The 15,402-nt window shown below is 48.0% G+C and overlaps 3 protein-coding genes across 3 annotated transcripts; 1 reads left to right on the top strand and 2 right to left on the bottom strand.

The window, feature by feature from the left end:
• Positions 1-72: 72 nt before the first annotated feature.
• Positions 73-6,890, bottom strand: DEU56DRAFT_972589 (ABC protein; the record flags this gene model as incomplete). The annotated part of the gene is made up of 39 exons (XM_041359497.1): positions 73-610; positions 661-722; positions 778-863; positions 912-1,188; positions 1,241-1,256; positions 1,312-1,375; positions 1,424-1,504; positions 1,557-1,758; positions 1,809-1,833; positions 1,887-1,939; positions 1,996-2,068; positions 2,127-2,175; positions 2,229-2,388; positions 2,438-2,521; positions 2,575-2,640; positions 2,690-2,704; positions 2,755-2,775; positions 2,831-2,873; positions 2,927-3,029; positions 3,092-3,172; positions 3,224-3,347; positions 3,402-3,803; positions 3,854-3,920; positions 3,973-4,017; positions 4,067-4,180; positions 4,240-4,344; positions 4,394-4,762; positions 4,818-4,935; positions 4,988-5,054; positions 5,106-5,156; positions 5,211-5,355; positions 5,413-5,445; positions 5,591-5,764; positions 5,815-5,949; positions 6,006-6,050; positions 6,107-6,463; positions 6,517-6,582; positions 6,640-6,691; positions 6,745-6,890. 39 exons carry the CDS (start codon positions 6,888-6,890, stop codon positions 503-505), a joined length of 4,284 nt encoding a protein of 1,427 aa, XP_041208738.1. The 3' UTR covers positions 73-502.
• A 6,558-nt stretch (positions 6,891-13,448) lies between these two features.
• Positions 13,449-14,188, top strand: DEU56DRAFT_912518 (uncharacterized protein; the record flags this gene model as incomplete). The annotated part of the gene is made up of 3 exons (XM_041357410.1): positions 13,449-13,528; positions 13,590-13,738; positions 13,800-14,188. 3 exons carry the CDS (start codon positions 13,449-13,451, stop codon positions 14,186-14,188), a joined length of 618 nt encoding a protein of 205 aa, XP_041208737.1.
• Positions 14,189-14,284: 96 nt separating this feature from the next.
• On the bottom strand, positions 14,285-15,064 carry DEU56DRAFT_912517 (uncharacterized protein; the record flags this gene model as incomplete). Its single annotated transcript, XM_041357409.1, has 5 exons — positions 14,285-14,411; positions 14,467-14,693; positions 14,725-14,780; positions 14,832-14,939; positions 14,989-15,064. 5 exons carry the CDS (start codon positions 15,062-15,064, stop codon positions 14,285-14,287), a joined length of 594 nt encoding a protein of 197 aa, XP_041208736.1.
• Positions 15,065-15,402: the final 338 nt, after the last annotated feature.

The following is a 15,402-nucleotide window of genomic DNA, read 5'->3' as shown; positions in this document are numbered from 1 at the left end:
CACCAGACCTCCACCCCGCCGTGTATGTCACTGTCTTGTTCATTCCTCTCTTCCTAGCATGGAGGTCGGCGAGCAAGAACTCGAGTCGACTGTCACTTTTGCCGGGTCCCCATTTTCTTCCATTCGCGAATCGTGGGCAACGCTTTTGACATAGACATTTCTCGGCCTTACGTATACTAACCGGAAAGAAAGCATACTAGGGCATCTGACCCCCCTCAATGCCGTCTGCGGATATAACGTCCCAAGCTTTGAGCACAAAGCATTGCTGCCCTACATCGATCGAAGCCCGAGAAGTTTTGAAGTTTACATTCTCTCGAGTGTGAGCAAGGAATGATATCAGCTTCAAGATCGCTACATGACAGAAGTGCTCCAGGTACAAGTATCACTAGTATAAGTATCACTAGTATAAGTAGGGCCTAATCTATAGGTATTATCGATATCTGCGGAAACACAACGGTATGCGGGCCTTACCAACATGAAAATAAATAAACCTCGAACTCCACTAAACCTGTCTACTCATCTCTATATCTCTTAATGAGATATTACTCCTCTCACACATTCCGCGGAAAATTCCACCCTCCATGAAGAGATTGGATGGAGTGTCAAATTCCTTCGATAGAGTGAGTATTACATGCCGACAGGCGTCCAAAAACAACCTACCGCAACAATGCCAGCGTCGAGGACCAAAATCCGGTCGTATGAGATGATAGTTCGAAGTCGGTCTGAAGTATTATCACATTACAGGATTGCACAGAGAACGAAAAAGATAAAACGCACGGGCAATACAAAGTAGCGTGCGATTTTGGAATTCTCTCTGGATAGTGCGCTGGATCTTGCTATCAGTCTCGAGATCGACAGAGGCCCTGGTTAAAATCAACATTAAGCATCCAGGAGAAGAGTACATGACTTACGTGGCCTCGTCGAGTACGACGACTTTGCAATCTTTCACCAGCGCGCGAGCTAGACTGAGCAGAGATCTTTCCCCAACACTGAGGTTCGCGCCCTCACTCTCAATAGTGCTGTCCAGGTTGTGGCGGCTGGGGGAAGTTTGTTCGCTGCTAACGAAATCGTCAGAAGATGACTGTTCCAAGGTGATGCTAGAATCAAGAAGACAAGATCGATGCAGCGCGTCCCATAGCTCTATGTCACTGTGTTGGCAGAATGGATCCAGGTTGGAGCGTATGGTCCCTGGTAACTCTTTAGCGCTTCAAATAAGAACATGCAGATTAACGACACTGACCGCTGAATAGAAGAGGCTATTGAGTCCGTACATCAGTCCTGTGTTGGCTGGTAAAGGGAAACTTTACAAACATCTTGTGGGATAATAGAAATCTTGGAGCGGAGGTCTTTGAGACCAATAGTAGATATGTCGACGCTACAAGGGGTGAAAACCAATATTCATCACGAGCGATGACTAACGTACCCATCGATAGTGATTGAACCACCAGACAACTCAACAATTCGAAACAGTGCGAGCATCAGTGAAGATTTTCCGGCACCAGTCCTGAGGGGACACCGCATTAGCACACATATGTAAATCCAGCAGACCGTCTGACCTTCCAACAACGCCTATCTTTTCGCCTCCCCTGATTTTGACCGAGATGCCCTTCAATACATTGGGAAGGCCCGGCCTGTATGCCATTTTGATGTCGTTAAATTCGACAGCGCCATGTTCGGGCCAATATGCCGGTGGCTTTCGTTCTTCGATCTCATACGGAGCCTCTTGAGTAATTGTGTCGCCTTCGACGTACTGTGCCACTGCGAGATGTAAGCGAGAGTTAAGGTATCACATAAACTTCGCGGCTCACATCGTTCCACTGCATTCATGGCATTCTGAGGTAAACGACGATTGAATAGCCTCTAATGTAAGATAAGGAAAGTCCTACCTCAACATCTGCTGTCTGTTTGGTAAGGAGAGTACACATTTGCGACAGCGAGGCTTTGATACCAAAAGGTTAAACATGTATACTTTGGTGGTCCGATTGGAAGACCCACTTGTATACGTCAGTACCAACCCTATCTGGGCGGCGTTAATCCCGGAGACGTCGATCACTGTGAGAAGAGCAACCTATCAAGACCGTAGCATCGGGTGAGCACGAGGACTTTGTAATTGAATAGACGCTTACAAGGAAGACCAATATGCCTCCAATGAAGTCCAACCTTACTGCAAGCCATCTGAGTGAAGGTGATGAACCAACGACCGCCACAATATGTATAAGGTCACTTGCCTCTGGTTTGCAACTACGATGAATAGGGCTCTATCCTCCACATCAACATAGTACCTATTGGCGTCAATGAACCGCCCCATTTCTCCGTAGCTTCGGATAGTAGGAAGTCCTGTCAAGCTCTCGGAAAAGTGGGCATACATAAGAGAGCGAAACATAGAGTCTGGCGGTCGATATCAGATTATTTCGGTCAGAAACACAACATCACGAACCCAGGCGCTTGACCTCACGGGCACTAGCTCGATAAAAGGCAGTGAAATAGCCGTAACCGAGAGGGATGAAGAACACAGCAATAACTAGACAAGCATGAGCCATGTCCTCACAAATAATATCTATACGACTGACTGACCAAAGTATGGTTCAAGGACAGAAACGATGACGACAGAGCCCATAACGTTGGACAGAGAAAGGAGAACTGGATCTCTATAGTTAGTCTCTGTAGACGATGCGTGCGGCTAACGTACGCCATTTCATTGATTCTGGACCATGCATAAGTAACATCTCACCCATGCGGTAACAGATGACTCACGTGGTAATTGATTGTCAACACCTGTAGAAAAGGTTTCAGTAAAACATAGCGCATCACAAATAAATGAGATGCTGACTGTCGATATCTTTGCCAAAAATGCTCAGGATTCGGCCCATAGGCTACAGGAACATGATGAGCATCGGTTTTGGTGCTTACATGTACAACCACTCACTGTAGTGTCGAAGAAGGACATGGACGCATAAAAGACGTTACGTAGGGACTTGTGGTGCAGATTTTGTGACACATGATAGGAAAACAAGTCCATTCCAGCACCACTACAGCACATTGTGCTGAGTGAGCATGCCGTCTATCTGCAATAGGAACCGAACCGACTTACAGCAAGAATGTGAAGATAACTTGGACAGCCCCGAGGCAGCCATACAACGTCTGATAGAACGAGATTGGTCGGTTGAATGTGCTGCGCCAGTATTTCAGAAAAGAAATCAAAAGTCAATGAAAAGACACTGACTTGGCCTCCCACCAAACTAGCGTGTACGAGTTTAAGATCAGGCTTCCCTGCATCGCGAGCACGAAGAGAAGAACTAGAGGTCCTAATGTTGAACCACGTCCCGCATTCAAGTAGGTCCTGTATACTGTGGAACTGTCTCGACCCAGGAAAACTCAGTAGATGTTAAACTTGATCGCACCTCCCCAGGACACAGAGCCCGTCGACCGCTTCTCCTTGACCATTAAGCGACCTTCGAGTTTACCACTGCCGGTAGCCTTTCCTTTGGCTCGTTCTGACTTCAACTTCACATCCTGAATGGTAACGCCTGTCTGCGGAGTAACTTCATCTGCCTGGTCTGCATCTTTCCCCTCTGACGCATGACCACCGAACTCCAGATCCAAATGCGCAAAGTCTCCGCCGCTGGAGATCAGTTCGTTGTAGGTCCCGCTTTCTGTGATGCAGCCATTGTTCATGATATAGATGTGATCCACTTGAGAGAGGAAGTGAATCGCATGCGTAACCAGAATGACAGTAATACCACGATTTCGCAGGGCACCCACGATGGCATCTTGGAATAAAGACTTTCCGACATGAGCATCCACTGCAGGCATTCATCAGTATGATACACATACGATAAACTACATAGCTCACCCGCCGAGAGCGGGTCATCAAATATGACAATTTCAGGGTTAAAGTACAGAACGCGAGCAATGTTGACCTGGGTGGAAGATAAAAATGAGTCTTACAACGGAGGCATGCCACGAACTCACTCTCTGTTTTTGGCCACCGCTGAGATTGATACCCTTTTCTCCGATCTAAAATAGAGAATAAGCGATGGTATCAAGCTGAATTCATCCACCATACCTCAGTTAAATCTCCATCTGGGAGCAGTTGGAGATCAGGAAGTAGACAGGCAGTCTCGATAACGTGCCAATATCTGTCTTCCTCGAATGGTTGGCCAAAAGTGATATTATCACGCTGGGGTAAAACGTTAGATGTGTTCACTCTTAGAGCGACACTATGCTTATCAATGTAACATTCTGGATCCATGCAGTCTGCGGACAATAACCAACGCGACCGCCAAATGAGACATGCCCGGAGACCTTCCTCATCTCCCCTATCAGTCCCTGCAGTAAACTGGACTGTTCATGGGTTAGTAGTCGCCTCAAGATTTTTGTGCGACAAGATTACCTTGCCGCTCCCAACAGGCCCAACTACAGCGACGAGCTGACCTCGTGGGATGGCCATAGTTATATCCTTTACCTTAAAGAGTGGCGCATCCATTCCAAGAACGGGCTTTTCCTTCGCCAAGTCTTCCTTCGCGCTCCTGTCGTTGCCCTTCTTCGAGCTGGAAGCTTCACCAGCATCTTTCTTAAACGACTCCCACTCAAACGTTGCGTCCATCACCAGGAGTGCGGGTTCTTGGTCCTTGTCGATCACGAATGTATCTCCGGAAATGAGCTCTGCGTGGAACACGGAGGTAAGCCGCTGGATCGCGCTGGACGCGTCGGAAATGGACGATAGAGAGCGCGGAATGTATAGCATTGGTTGCCGCAGTAGCTATTTATTTACTGGTTAGGTGCATGTTTATGTATGCTGCTAGAAACGATTTTACCTGGAACAAACTCAGCGAAGTGAATATGACAGCAACGTTGAAGTTGTGCACTGTAAGAGTGTATGTGACAAAAGCTAGTGTAGCAGCGAGGACTGGGAGCGAAAGAGCGAGCGCAAAGCTGGGTAGATTGAATAAATAGGCGTCTTCACGCTACACACACCTGGACTCACTTCGCTGAACTGGAGTAAAGAATCCATCGGACACCGCGCAGTTCCTTCTTTCGAAGCTCGAAGATTTCTAAGCGGCGTCCGTGAGCATGCTGTTGATATTCCTCGACATCATGCTTACTTTGAAGGAAGGGAACCTCGTATGAGAAGTACTTGACAACACGTATGGCCCCTGTGAACATCTTCAGCCATCCTCGTATGTCCCAGCTTCCCCAAGGATACGTACCGATTATCTCCAGCAGGGCTTTGGCTCGTTGATCAGTCCACTTCATCGACCCCAAGCGAATACGGTACTGCAATGTCATTAACCGCTGTTGAATTGGAATCATGAGGACGAATAGCGAGAAACCAGCGAGCGCGGACGGCCCGAGCTAATTTTCAAGTGCTGTTAGGGTAAAATAGTGCATTCTTCGTAGCGTGCAACAAACCTCAATTATAAGAATGATTAGACAAACTACGACCTGGATGGGCGCGGTCCAGGCTTGAAGGCAGTAAGTCAACTCAAAATTTGGAAGTTATAGGTCCTATCCACTGACCTGCATGCTGGTAGCGAGGTACAGGCTACAGTTAGTCGACATCATGAGTGTGCTTGAATTTGCAACTCACAAACCACTGCGCACACGAATCAATCCTGCTCACGTCCGTAGAAATATGGTTGACAAGCGCAGCGTTGTTGAGTTTGACACGTGCCTTGGCTGTGAGGTTCACGCCACGCTCGTAAATGCATGTTATCAGTGCGGCTCTAGCCAGTACGCCTGTTTCCATTGAACGCCAAAAGAACTTGAAATACATCAGCATAGTGTATCTGCAGCTCACAATCTTTTACTAACCTGGTGGTTGCAGATGCTTGTTGCTACAGTAAGTGCGAAGAGTCCAAGAGCCATGGCGATACCGTGACCGACATTGGGGACAGGTTTTCCAGCAACGATTGCAGCGGAACGCTCCTCCGCGAAGACGATAATTTGCTGCAGAAGTACAAAAATATTAGAGGTTACCACAGCCAAACGCAGGTTCTATTTACCCGGAGGACGAGAGGACCCATGAGTTGTGCCATATCACTGAAGACCTGATTGGTTTTGTAAATCTATCATGACAGTGACGATTTATGAAGAAGACACATGCCTTGAATACACCTCCGATCCAGAACATCCTACTAAAAACATCATTCAAAGCCCAAGTAAGGCTGGCCTCTTTCCGCCCTGCGGATTCTCGCCAACGATTCTGAAACAATGCCCGTCGTTCGGACCAAGTCGCGCCTTGCTTATGTTCTTTCCTGGAAATTGCACGTAAGGCCCAGCCGGTACGCTTGAAGAGAGATGGCTTGAGTTCTTCATTCTGAAGACGCGCATTCCAGTCGGCTGCTGCCCTAACACGCCGCTGCCATGCAGCTTCAAGTTTAGCGGCAAGGACGGCTGACTCTCGGGGTGTGTCCATTTTGTATAGATCAGACGCCTGTAACGTGCGCTGATATCCGAGAACCTGAATATATACGTCAGAACAGTATACATTGAGATCGAGGTTCGATAACCGACCATAATATCGGTTACCCAGGCGTAGGTGAGCTGAGAGAAAATGGAAGCATTGGCCAAAGGCGTCAGCTGTAAAACAGTTATTAGGATGGTCCTTTTCAAAATTAGTATAGGGAATTCGCTAACAACTGCATCCTCCAGAGACGGGGGAGCTGGAGGTGGTGGGTCCTTGGGTAACCTGCTCTCGCCTGGATGAAGGAGCGCATGGCTTGCAAAAGTAGCTTCACTCACCACAACTGCCACCATTTTTGACGAAAGTTGATATACTCATCACCAGTATCGAACTGAAGGTTTAAAGGTTGATGAAAAATGGCTGCGTTAGCTTCCTTGATTTTTTCCTTTTCGCCCAGCAGAGCCCCTTCTGACGGTTGGGACATCACAAGGAAAGAGGCGGGGACAGTAAATACTGGTCCAGATGACTAGCGGCTAGCTGAAAGAGATTCGGAGGGATGGCAATTGTAGAATTGGGGCCCGTAATAATTTATAGGAATAGGGATCTTTGACCACTGACACATACACAGCTCACTCTGCCTCGCAGTGGCGGGTTTGCACTTTAATCCCGGCCATTTCGATCGGAGTGCAGCGAAGCGGGCCCAACACAAATGACCCTGTGGACAATCGCACCTAAAAAGAAATAAGCCTATCATGCGGCTGATTCGTGCCCAAGGCCTATGTAGCGCTGTCCTCCAGGAAAGTTCAAACTGTCGAAGAATTAAGCAAAAACCTGTTATTTAAAGTCGAAAGAGGTCGTGCCATGTTAGCCTTCATACGATTCCACAGTGATTTTGATTAACTTGTTGACAAGGTCGCTAGAACTGACAATTGTGGTTGTGGCTGAACTTCCGAGCCCAAGGGCTTATTTGTGAGGTCACCATGGGTTGAATTTGTCCACGTGACGCTTCTGACAACCTATGAGGGGAGCTCAAAGTTATGTAAAATACCCAATGCCCAATGCCCAAAGCCCAAGTCCAAGCCCAACGCCCAAGTAAACACCGAGTAAAGATCAGTACATGACGAGATAATGGACTTACCTAAAGCTTGTCGCGCGAAGCGCCTAAACCTTCGCCAATTGTCCCCACCAAATCCTCAGTAAAAGACGTCACGCGTCTAAACAGACATAGACTTGGTAAGTCCTGTACTAGTAGTCAGTAAGTAATGTGAGCATCACGGAATGAGACTTACGAGTCACATAAACAGACTAGGGGAAGAAGAGAAACGACGAACAGTTGTTTTGTGTGCAGAGTTACCATATATGGTATGTACGTGAAATTAAAGGAACTCACGGCAAAACGCGAAAGTATAGAAGTAAGCGAGTGTCTGTGGCTCTGCTTCCCCGCTACCCTGAAATTCGTCGATGGCGGCGGAGCTTTGACGTCTTCTGGAGATACATATGTATCTCCAGACGAGGTCAAACTTACGCAAGGATGGTTTTTCCGTTTCCAGCTGTTCCGTGTGTCAGTGACCTGCAATCTCTGGTGAATCTAATCAAACTCACGCTGACCATTCAATCATAGGAATGCGGAAGCCGATGTATTCCACATCTTATACTGATCGTCCTGGAAAATCCAACGACCAGTCGCGGCGTTACGCTGGCGACGGGAAATATCATGCTTTTCGGTACAAAATATAGGGTTCATCCATTGAAGGAACTTTTGACGTTCCTCGGCTATGCATGTTTAAATAACGTGAGGCAGGCTATACTGTCATAATGATGCATCAAAACAGGCTAACTAGCAGATTTTGATGATGCATCAACTATGATAGCGAGCAGTGGTGGATCATGGTGGATCCCAATGCATCAACCTCAACCCTATTGGGAATGTGATGCATCACCATCCCGCACCAAATTGGGCTGCACCCAGCATCCGTTCGCTGGCATTATACCCGGTACCTTGCTTCCGTTGTCTGTACCTTGCTTCCGTTGTCTGTACCTTGCTTACCTATGCTGTACCTTGCTTACCTACACTAGATCCAGGCATCCGTCTGGCCATCCGGCTATCTAACTCGTTTTTGGGAGACCTCTTACCTTTCCACAGTCTTCACTGAAGCTTGCGCTCAAGTCAAATACGTCCATGACGTCATTTTTCAAAATTTTATCACAAGTCCAGCTCCCTTTCTAAAATATGTATGTAAGGACGAATTTATCCCGCAGAACTGAAACACCGCTGCGCCTTGAATGTATGAACTTCGAACTGAGCGTCTTCCTGTACGTCTGCTTGCACCGGGCATGCAGAACAAATTCTGAACAATATGATAGCGCATATTTACATTTCGTTCTCGATCATTGTACAACAAGAAACATTCAATTTAATCACTATTACTGACATGGATACTTGCAACAAGATATGTAGATGAGACACTATTTTACTGATTATGTATGCCGAGCGCGCCTAGGATGTAGTCATCAGTGCGATGCAACTTGAAGCACATAAAGGACTGACTTACTTCGTTGGCCCGCCAATATCGTTGTCACGTTCTCTTGCATTGAAGGGTTTGCGCACTCGGCGATGCCCATCTGGGAGTGGTTGGATTTCATCTGCCGAGGAAGTGGGCACGGTCAGTTGTGAACGTTGTTGTGTGCGCCTTCCACGACGACGCTCAGCTCCAGCTTGGACTGATGAAGTTGGTGCAGCGCCAGCACCATCAGATTCATTGGGTGTTCCCATATTTTCAACATCGGCACGAGGAGCCGGAGGGATTACGACTTGAGAATATTGGGCAGATGATGCATCATCAGCGGGAGGAGCCGGAGGGATAATGACTTGCGAATATTGGGCAGATGATGTATCAGGAGCCGGAGGGATAACGACTTGCGAATATTGGGCAAATGATGCATCATCAGCGGGAGGAGCCGGAGGGATAACAACTTTGGGATATCGAGTAGATGATGCATCATGGGCGTGAGGAGCCAGAGGGATAATGACTTGGGAATATTGGTTAGATGATGTATCATCAGCGCGAGGAGCCGGAGGGATAAAGACTTCAGGATATTGTGTAGATGATATGTCATCAGTGCGAGGAGCTGGAGGGATAAAGACTTCAGGATATGGGTTGGATTGAAGGGGGGGGGCTTCGGGGAGAGCTTCCAGAATGCTGATGTTGAAATCTGGGTCATTGATGAGAGCAGTAAACACTTCGTGGTCAAACACGGGTAGGTTGGGAGGGTTGTTGAACGAAGCCAAGTGGGAATCACTCGGGAGCTGAGAACCAGATGATGCATCACCCAAGATTTGTGCACATGGAAGTAATGCATCAGTTGATGCTATGGCGGCGCCAAAATCGTCGATGGATGACTCAGACTGAGGAGTCATCCGGTACATGCCCGCAGTGTTGATTCGATGGGCGCTGTTTGGTAGGAGATCATCCAAGTCCTCTTCTTCCACACGACGATCACCATGCTCACTGCCACTCGTTGTCGCCCCCTCCTCACTATGCTCACTGCCGCTCGTTGTCGCCCACTCCTCATCTGAACCATCATGCGAGTCTGATGATGAATCTTCTGCATCCTCAGCATCTGAGTCTTGGGGCAGTGTCGACTCAAATGCTAGTGAAAAGGTCAGTGCATGCTTTCGAACTGACACTTATATGGACGTACCGAGAGCGTCTTTGACGAAGGCTAGGAATGCAGCCTGCACCACATCAAATTTGGCGTAAGTCTGATCAAATTGTGCCCCACTCTCAAGTTCGCCAACATGATAGCTTCATAATATTAGGTAAGCGCACTTCCTCATCAACTATCACGCATCACTCACTTGAACACAGACACCTCTCCAGTGCTAGGATCCTTCCCTCCCATAAGGATTGTGAACTTCCACCCACCCGTGGCATGTGCAAGGTATTTAAGGATCCGATCAAGCATAGGACCGAGCTCACGGATGGCCCTGCAGTTTTTAAATGCGCTTCAGATACGACCATGTAATCAACGACAGAAGTACATACTTAATCTTGGTTGCGTTGTCAATTTTTTGCATCTTCCCCGACTTCTGGCGTAAACGTGCTTTTGCATGCTTTGCCTTTGCCTTCTGGTAACGCCTTTCAACCTTATTCTTGATGTCCTCGCATTCTTCAGAGTACAAACGGCGCGTGACCTCACGGCGCTTATTCAGCTTTGGCCCGCGGTGAGTAACATTCTGTACTCTGATTTCGGCATCTGCGGTGTCCTTGACTTTTTCTTCATAGTATTTGTAGGAGTAAATGTCCAGTTTTTGCGGTGCGCGGGTCCCCTTAAGTTCCACACCACCAGCTAACACAGTGTCGAACTTCAAAGCTCCTTTAACACCACTCGTGCGGCCCAGGCGAGCAGGGTTTTTCCGCCAACGGTACCATGTAGTTATTTGCTAATCAAAATGAGTTGGTACGTGTGTTTCGCATGCTCGCAGATGGTAGTGCTTACCTGTTCATGACTTTCCACAGCGTTTGCCAAATCTTTTACTTGATCTGGCGTAAGGACGTGGTCAGCAGGCAAGTCACCAAAGAGGGCCCTTCGCTCTGGCCATTTCTCAAAAAATGATTTGTTGACTTTTTTCCAGAACTCCTCGTATTTCTTGCCTGCGGCGCGCGTGCGAAATTCTTCCAACATAGAGGTGAGAAATTCCTCTTGCTCGTTGCTCGTCCATTTTTGAGGCATCTATTACTGAGATCAGTAGGAGCAGAGGGACAGCATCCTGGCACATACAGCGGTCAGACCTGAGGGTCAGTACGTAGTGAGTTAGGGAGGGAGGAGGGATGTTTTTCTTCGTCTTCGTCCTTTGAATATCATAGAGCCCATTTTCGATGGACCGAATCGCAGGACCGAATCGCTAGACCGAATCACTGCCTATCGCTAGACCGAATCACCGCCTTCACTACCAGTCACTCTTTTTTGACGTTTTGAATCTAATTTAATTCAGAGGATCCTCGTTTCTCAGATGCGACATCCACATTACCATCTCCGGCAGACCCACAAAACGATGCTATTTAGTACAATGATATTTTCAACCTTGATATCTACAATCTCTCTGTACATAGTGTTTGTAAAAATAAAGGCTTTGATCTGTGTCTCGTCGTGAAATATATAAAACTCCTGGGTGAAAAAATGCACGGTCCGTACCTTCACATGTAATGTTCTGAAAAAGATCAGCCCAACCCATAGCAACAAATAGCCACAAGGCGGACCTGAGGGACATAGACCTACATAGACGCTGTAGGAAGCGCCACCGAAGCAGACTCGGAAGCACTTGATCATCAAAGCAGGGCCTGGACCGGAAGGTAACAGTGCTTCAACCTAGTGAGTGTCGGTGCATACCAGTAGTTAGTCCGTATGATACTTACCTGTAAATATTCTGTGAGCGCCATGTTTGAACATTTGAACAATATCATTCACTTACGGATGAGTCGGCTTGTGAGAGCGCTTGCTTATGTGAGAAGTTAAAGTTAGCGATCGGTACATTGAATTGCAGTCAATATGGTCCTACCATGCTACTAGTATGCAGTGATATCTCCTCCAGACGTATCATCGCCCAAGAAATCGGTTGAGGTATGATGTGTCCTAGTAGCTCAGTCATGTCTGCTGCATGTTCAGCATCAAATTGTGAGTGAGCATAGTTCATTCTGAACCGGACAACTTAACTTGAAACTCATTGCGGTGTACCAAACATTCCGGCGCTAGCCTCACAATCACCTCTTATGTTCAATCCGGAGCCCACCTGGTCAGGTATTAGCATCCCCACCCATCCAGCCTCTTCCGTTGGAATCCGTCCTTCCGGACACCTATCGGATACGATACCGACAACGGACTCCCTTGGTTCCTGCCTATCCATGTCCATCCATCCCCATTGGTGCGTCATTTGTCTTCTTTTATCACCCTAATCAACCAGCAGTCTGTATTACCTGTACTTCCCATACATGAGGCCGCTTACCGTCCTTTACATATTACCGCGCTACGGACTCGCCGATGCTACCGCCGCTTAGCGGATTCCGAGTTCTTACGGATTCTGATAAATAGTTGCGTCGTATTCTACCAATATCACTTCCCTTTTGCTCCCTTGGATTTGTATCTAAGTCTAAGTGATCAAGAAAGTCCCCTTAGTCTTCCGCGTCGCAACGGACATCTTCCCGCACCTCGGACCACTTCCGGTAGCTCGTTACCTCGAGACCTTGAAACCTTGACACCTCGAGACCTTGACACCTTGACACCTTGATCATCGTACCGCTAGATATCCGTCCTACACGAACCATCCTCCGTCCGGACACTCCCTTCCTTAGACCGGACTTCACCCGTGTGTCCGCCGCACAGATCTTAAGCCCGCCGGATTGATTCCTTCGCATTTATTGCGAAGACTTCCTTCAGTAGCAATCCCCTTGGGACGAGCTATTATACTCGCACTCATATGGATCGGTAGTCTACTCTAACAGGCTACATGGAATCACTTTCGCTCAGCGATCCTACCATGATTAGATCAGGATTCAGTAGTACTACTTTACAGGTAAAGCTATTAAGGTCCGACCTACATGTCCAACCTACTCCGGTGATGATTAACGACTACTCGTATCACAATAGTAAGTCACTGAATAACGACTCAGCAAGGTCAGTTCACTCCACTTGAAACTTCAATATTGAATTGCGGATTAAGGTCCATCCGATAACGCTCCACTTGCGCTGCACTGGCAGTGATGCTTTAGCAGGTGTGTGCACATTGTCTCACAATGAGTAGATGTGCTGATTATCATCCATGCCATGCACTGCACTTACAGCAGTTCCTTTTATCTACAGCGTGTTCTCAGCACATGCATGGGCCATCGACATTTGAACGGAGGCTCGTAATCTATACGGTCCGACGAACCAATGGAGGCTCTTAACTCAATACAGTCCAACCACAAATCGAAGCATCCGAAGCTCATCCTCTTTTTTCTCTCCACCACACCAAACGACACCGCAAACGACACCGTTGCTCGCTATGGCCCCCCCAACTAAATATAAAACCGATGCGGCTAAGCTTCAGGCTATGAGAGCAAAGCGTTCCCGGTACTACGCTAAGTAAGTATCGTCTATTTCGTTCAGCCTACGATGCCCTGATTACAGATGCAGGTGCCGTGAGGAGATCCTTGCAAAGAGAAGAGAGAAATACCACCTCAACAAAAAACCGTCGAAAGGACGATGACAGCAGCGACAACAAGGGTGCGGGTGACAACTTGGATAAGGGCAACGATGGCAGTGACGTGTGCGAAGCGATGACGATGAATCAATGTACGTGCTGAATATTATTATTGTCGCTGTGTTTTTAATATAAATATCAGAGGGACATTAGATGAATGTATTGCCGTGGTGAAGTATGCTAAAGACGACTTCATGGCGCACATCAAATCTCCGCAAATATTCACCTTGGGCGTCCTTGCCGAATACACGAAGTCTATCCCAGATGCTCCCGGAACTCACGGGGATAGAGAGATTCTCAAGCGCGCGATGTCGAGCATCGAAGACTTCCTTGACAGGGCTAGTCGAGGACAAGACGGTATCCTCCAATTGTGTGGGGTTTGTGACGAGTGGCGTGCCGCAGAACAAGTGTGCAGGAGCATGAGGGACACCATTGCTATGGTGGAAGATATTTATTGTCATGCGCTCAGCGATGGAGATGCTGAGTTAGCCGTAGTTCATTTACTCAAGGGATTCTTGTACCAGAACTACAACGAATTTTGAATAGGCTCGCGAGGCTTGCGCACTAATGTCACTTTGAATTGCATATTTCTTATTGAGATTCACGCTGCGCTACTATGTAAAAGCTTCAGGTATATGTTACGTCAACACCTCCGTTTCGCCGCGGCCAATGGCCTCTTTCATCAGCTGAATTCCTTCGGCAACTGAGCGGACCTTCGAAAAAGACGCCCTGCTCACGCCAATGACATGGGACGAGGTCTGCTGCCTGTTGGCGGATCACAAATCAGCTGCCGTTAATCTAAATAACGCGAATCACTTACCAAGTAGAGAATACGCCAATACGGCGGCCACGGGTCACCCAGTAGAAGGGACCCGTAGCGTCAGCCGCTGGCACATCATAGTTCACAACAGGAGTCAACGCTGGCAACGCTGGGATGAGTGGAGCTGATGTCGAAGTGGTCGAAGGAGTCAATGCTGGGACGAGTGGAGTTGATGCTGAAGTGGTCGAAACAGCACTGATAGCAGAAACGGCGGCGACCAGCGCGTTCTGGACCGCATCATGGATCTTGGACAGTCACGTCAGACGCCTCCTGCCCAGTGATATTCATCTGGGCCAAGAGCGCAATGAGACTATCTGTGGAACATTAGTAAGAAGCAGAGCGTGCTTAGGAATATCGTTGCTTACCAGTGCCATTGTCACCAGTATCGTCAGCGATGGGCGCCGCAGGCAGGTCATCTATCCTGCTAGTAAGATCACCAGTACCGTCAGTGATGGGTGCCGCAGAGAGGTCATCTATCCTGCTAGTAAGTACCAGAGCGCGCTCGGAGATATCGCTGCTTACCAGTGCCATTACCATCATTACCATCAACGACGAGCGCCGCAGGCACGGCAGCTATTATCGTGCTGGGGGAGATCATCATTGGGTGTAGTAAGTATGGGAGGAGAATTGATGTTGAAAAGGGAACTGACCTCGGGCTTTTTGTACAGGGAAAGCCATCCATATTGGGTGATGCAGTAGCCTTGGCCGCTGCAGTCGTAGTTCTTGCATTGCACTGGCAGTGAGTAAGTGAGTAGTTCGATGAGTTCGACTTCGATGAGTTGCAAGCTTCTGTCACGCTAACCTGTCACATTGTGTCACACCTTCTCATGCACAAGCCCATTGCCTGAGCCCATTGCCTGAGCGATGTTACCTGCTAGAAATTCTTCAAATGCAGGCTCCACCCGAATTGATGGTGTCACCGAGCGTGTCGCCCCA

The sequence above is a fragment of the Suillus clintonianus genome (assembly GCF_016758775.1).
Source record: "Suillus clintonianus strain FC179 chromosome Unknown DEU56scaffold_33, whole genome shotgun sequence".
NCBI lineage: Eukaryota > Fungi > Basidiomycota > Agaricomycetes > Boletales > Suillaceae > Suillus > Suillus clintonianus.
The sequence above is the reverse complement of the archived record's forward strand: the minus strand, read 5'-3'. Positions and strand labels throughout refer to the sequence as shown.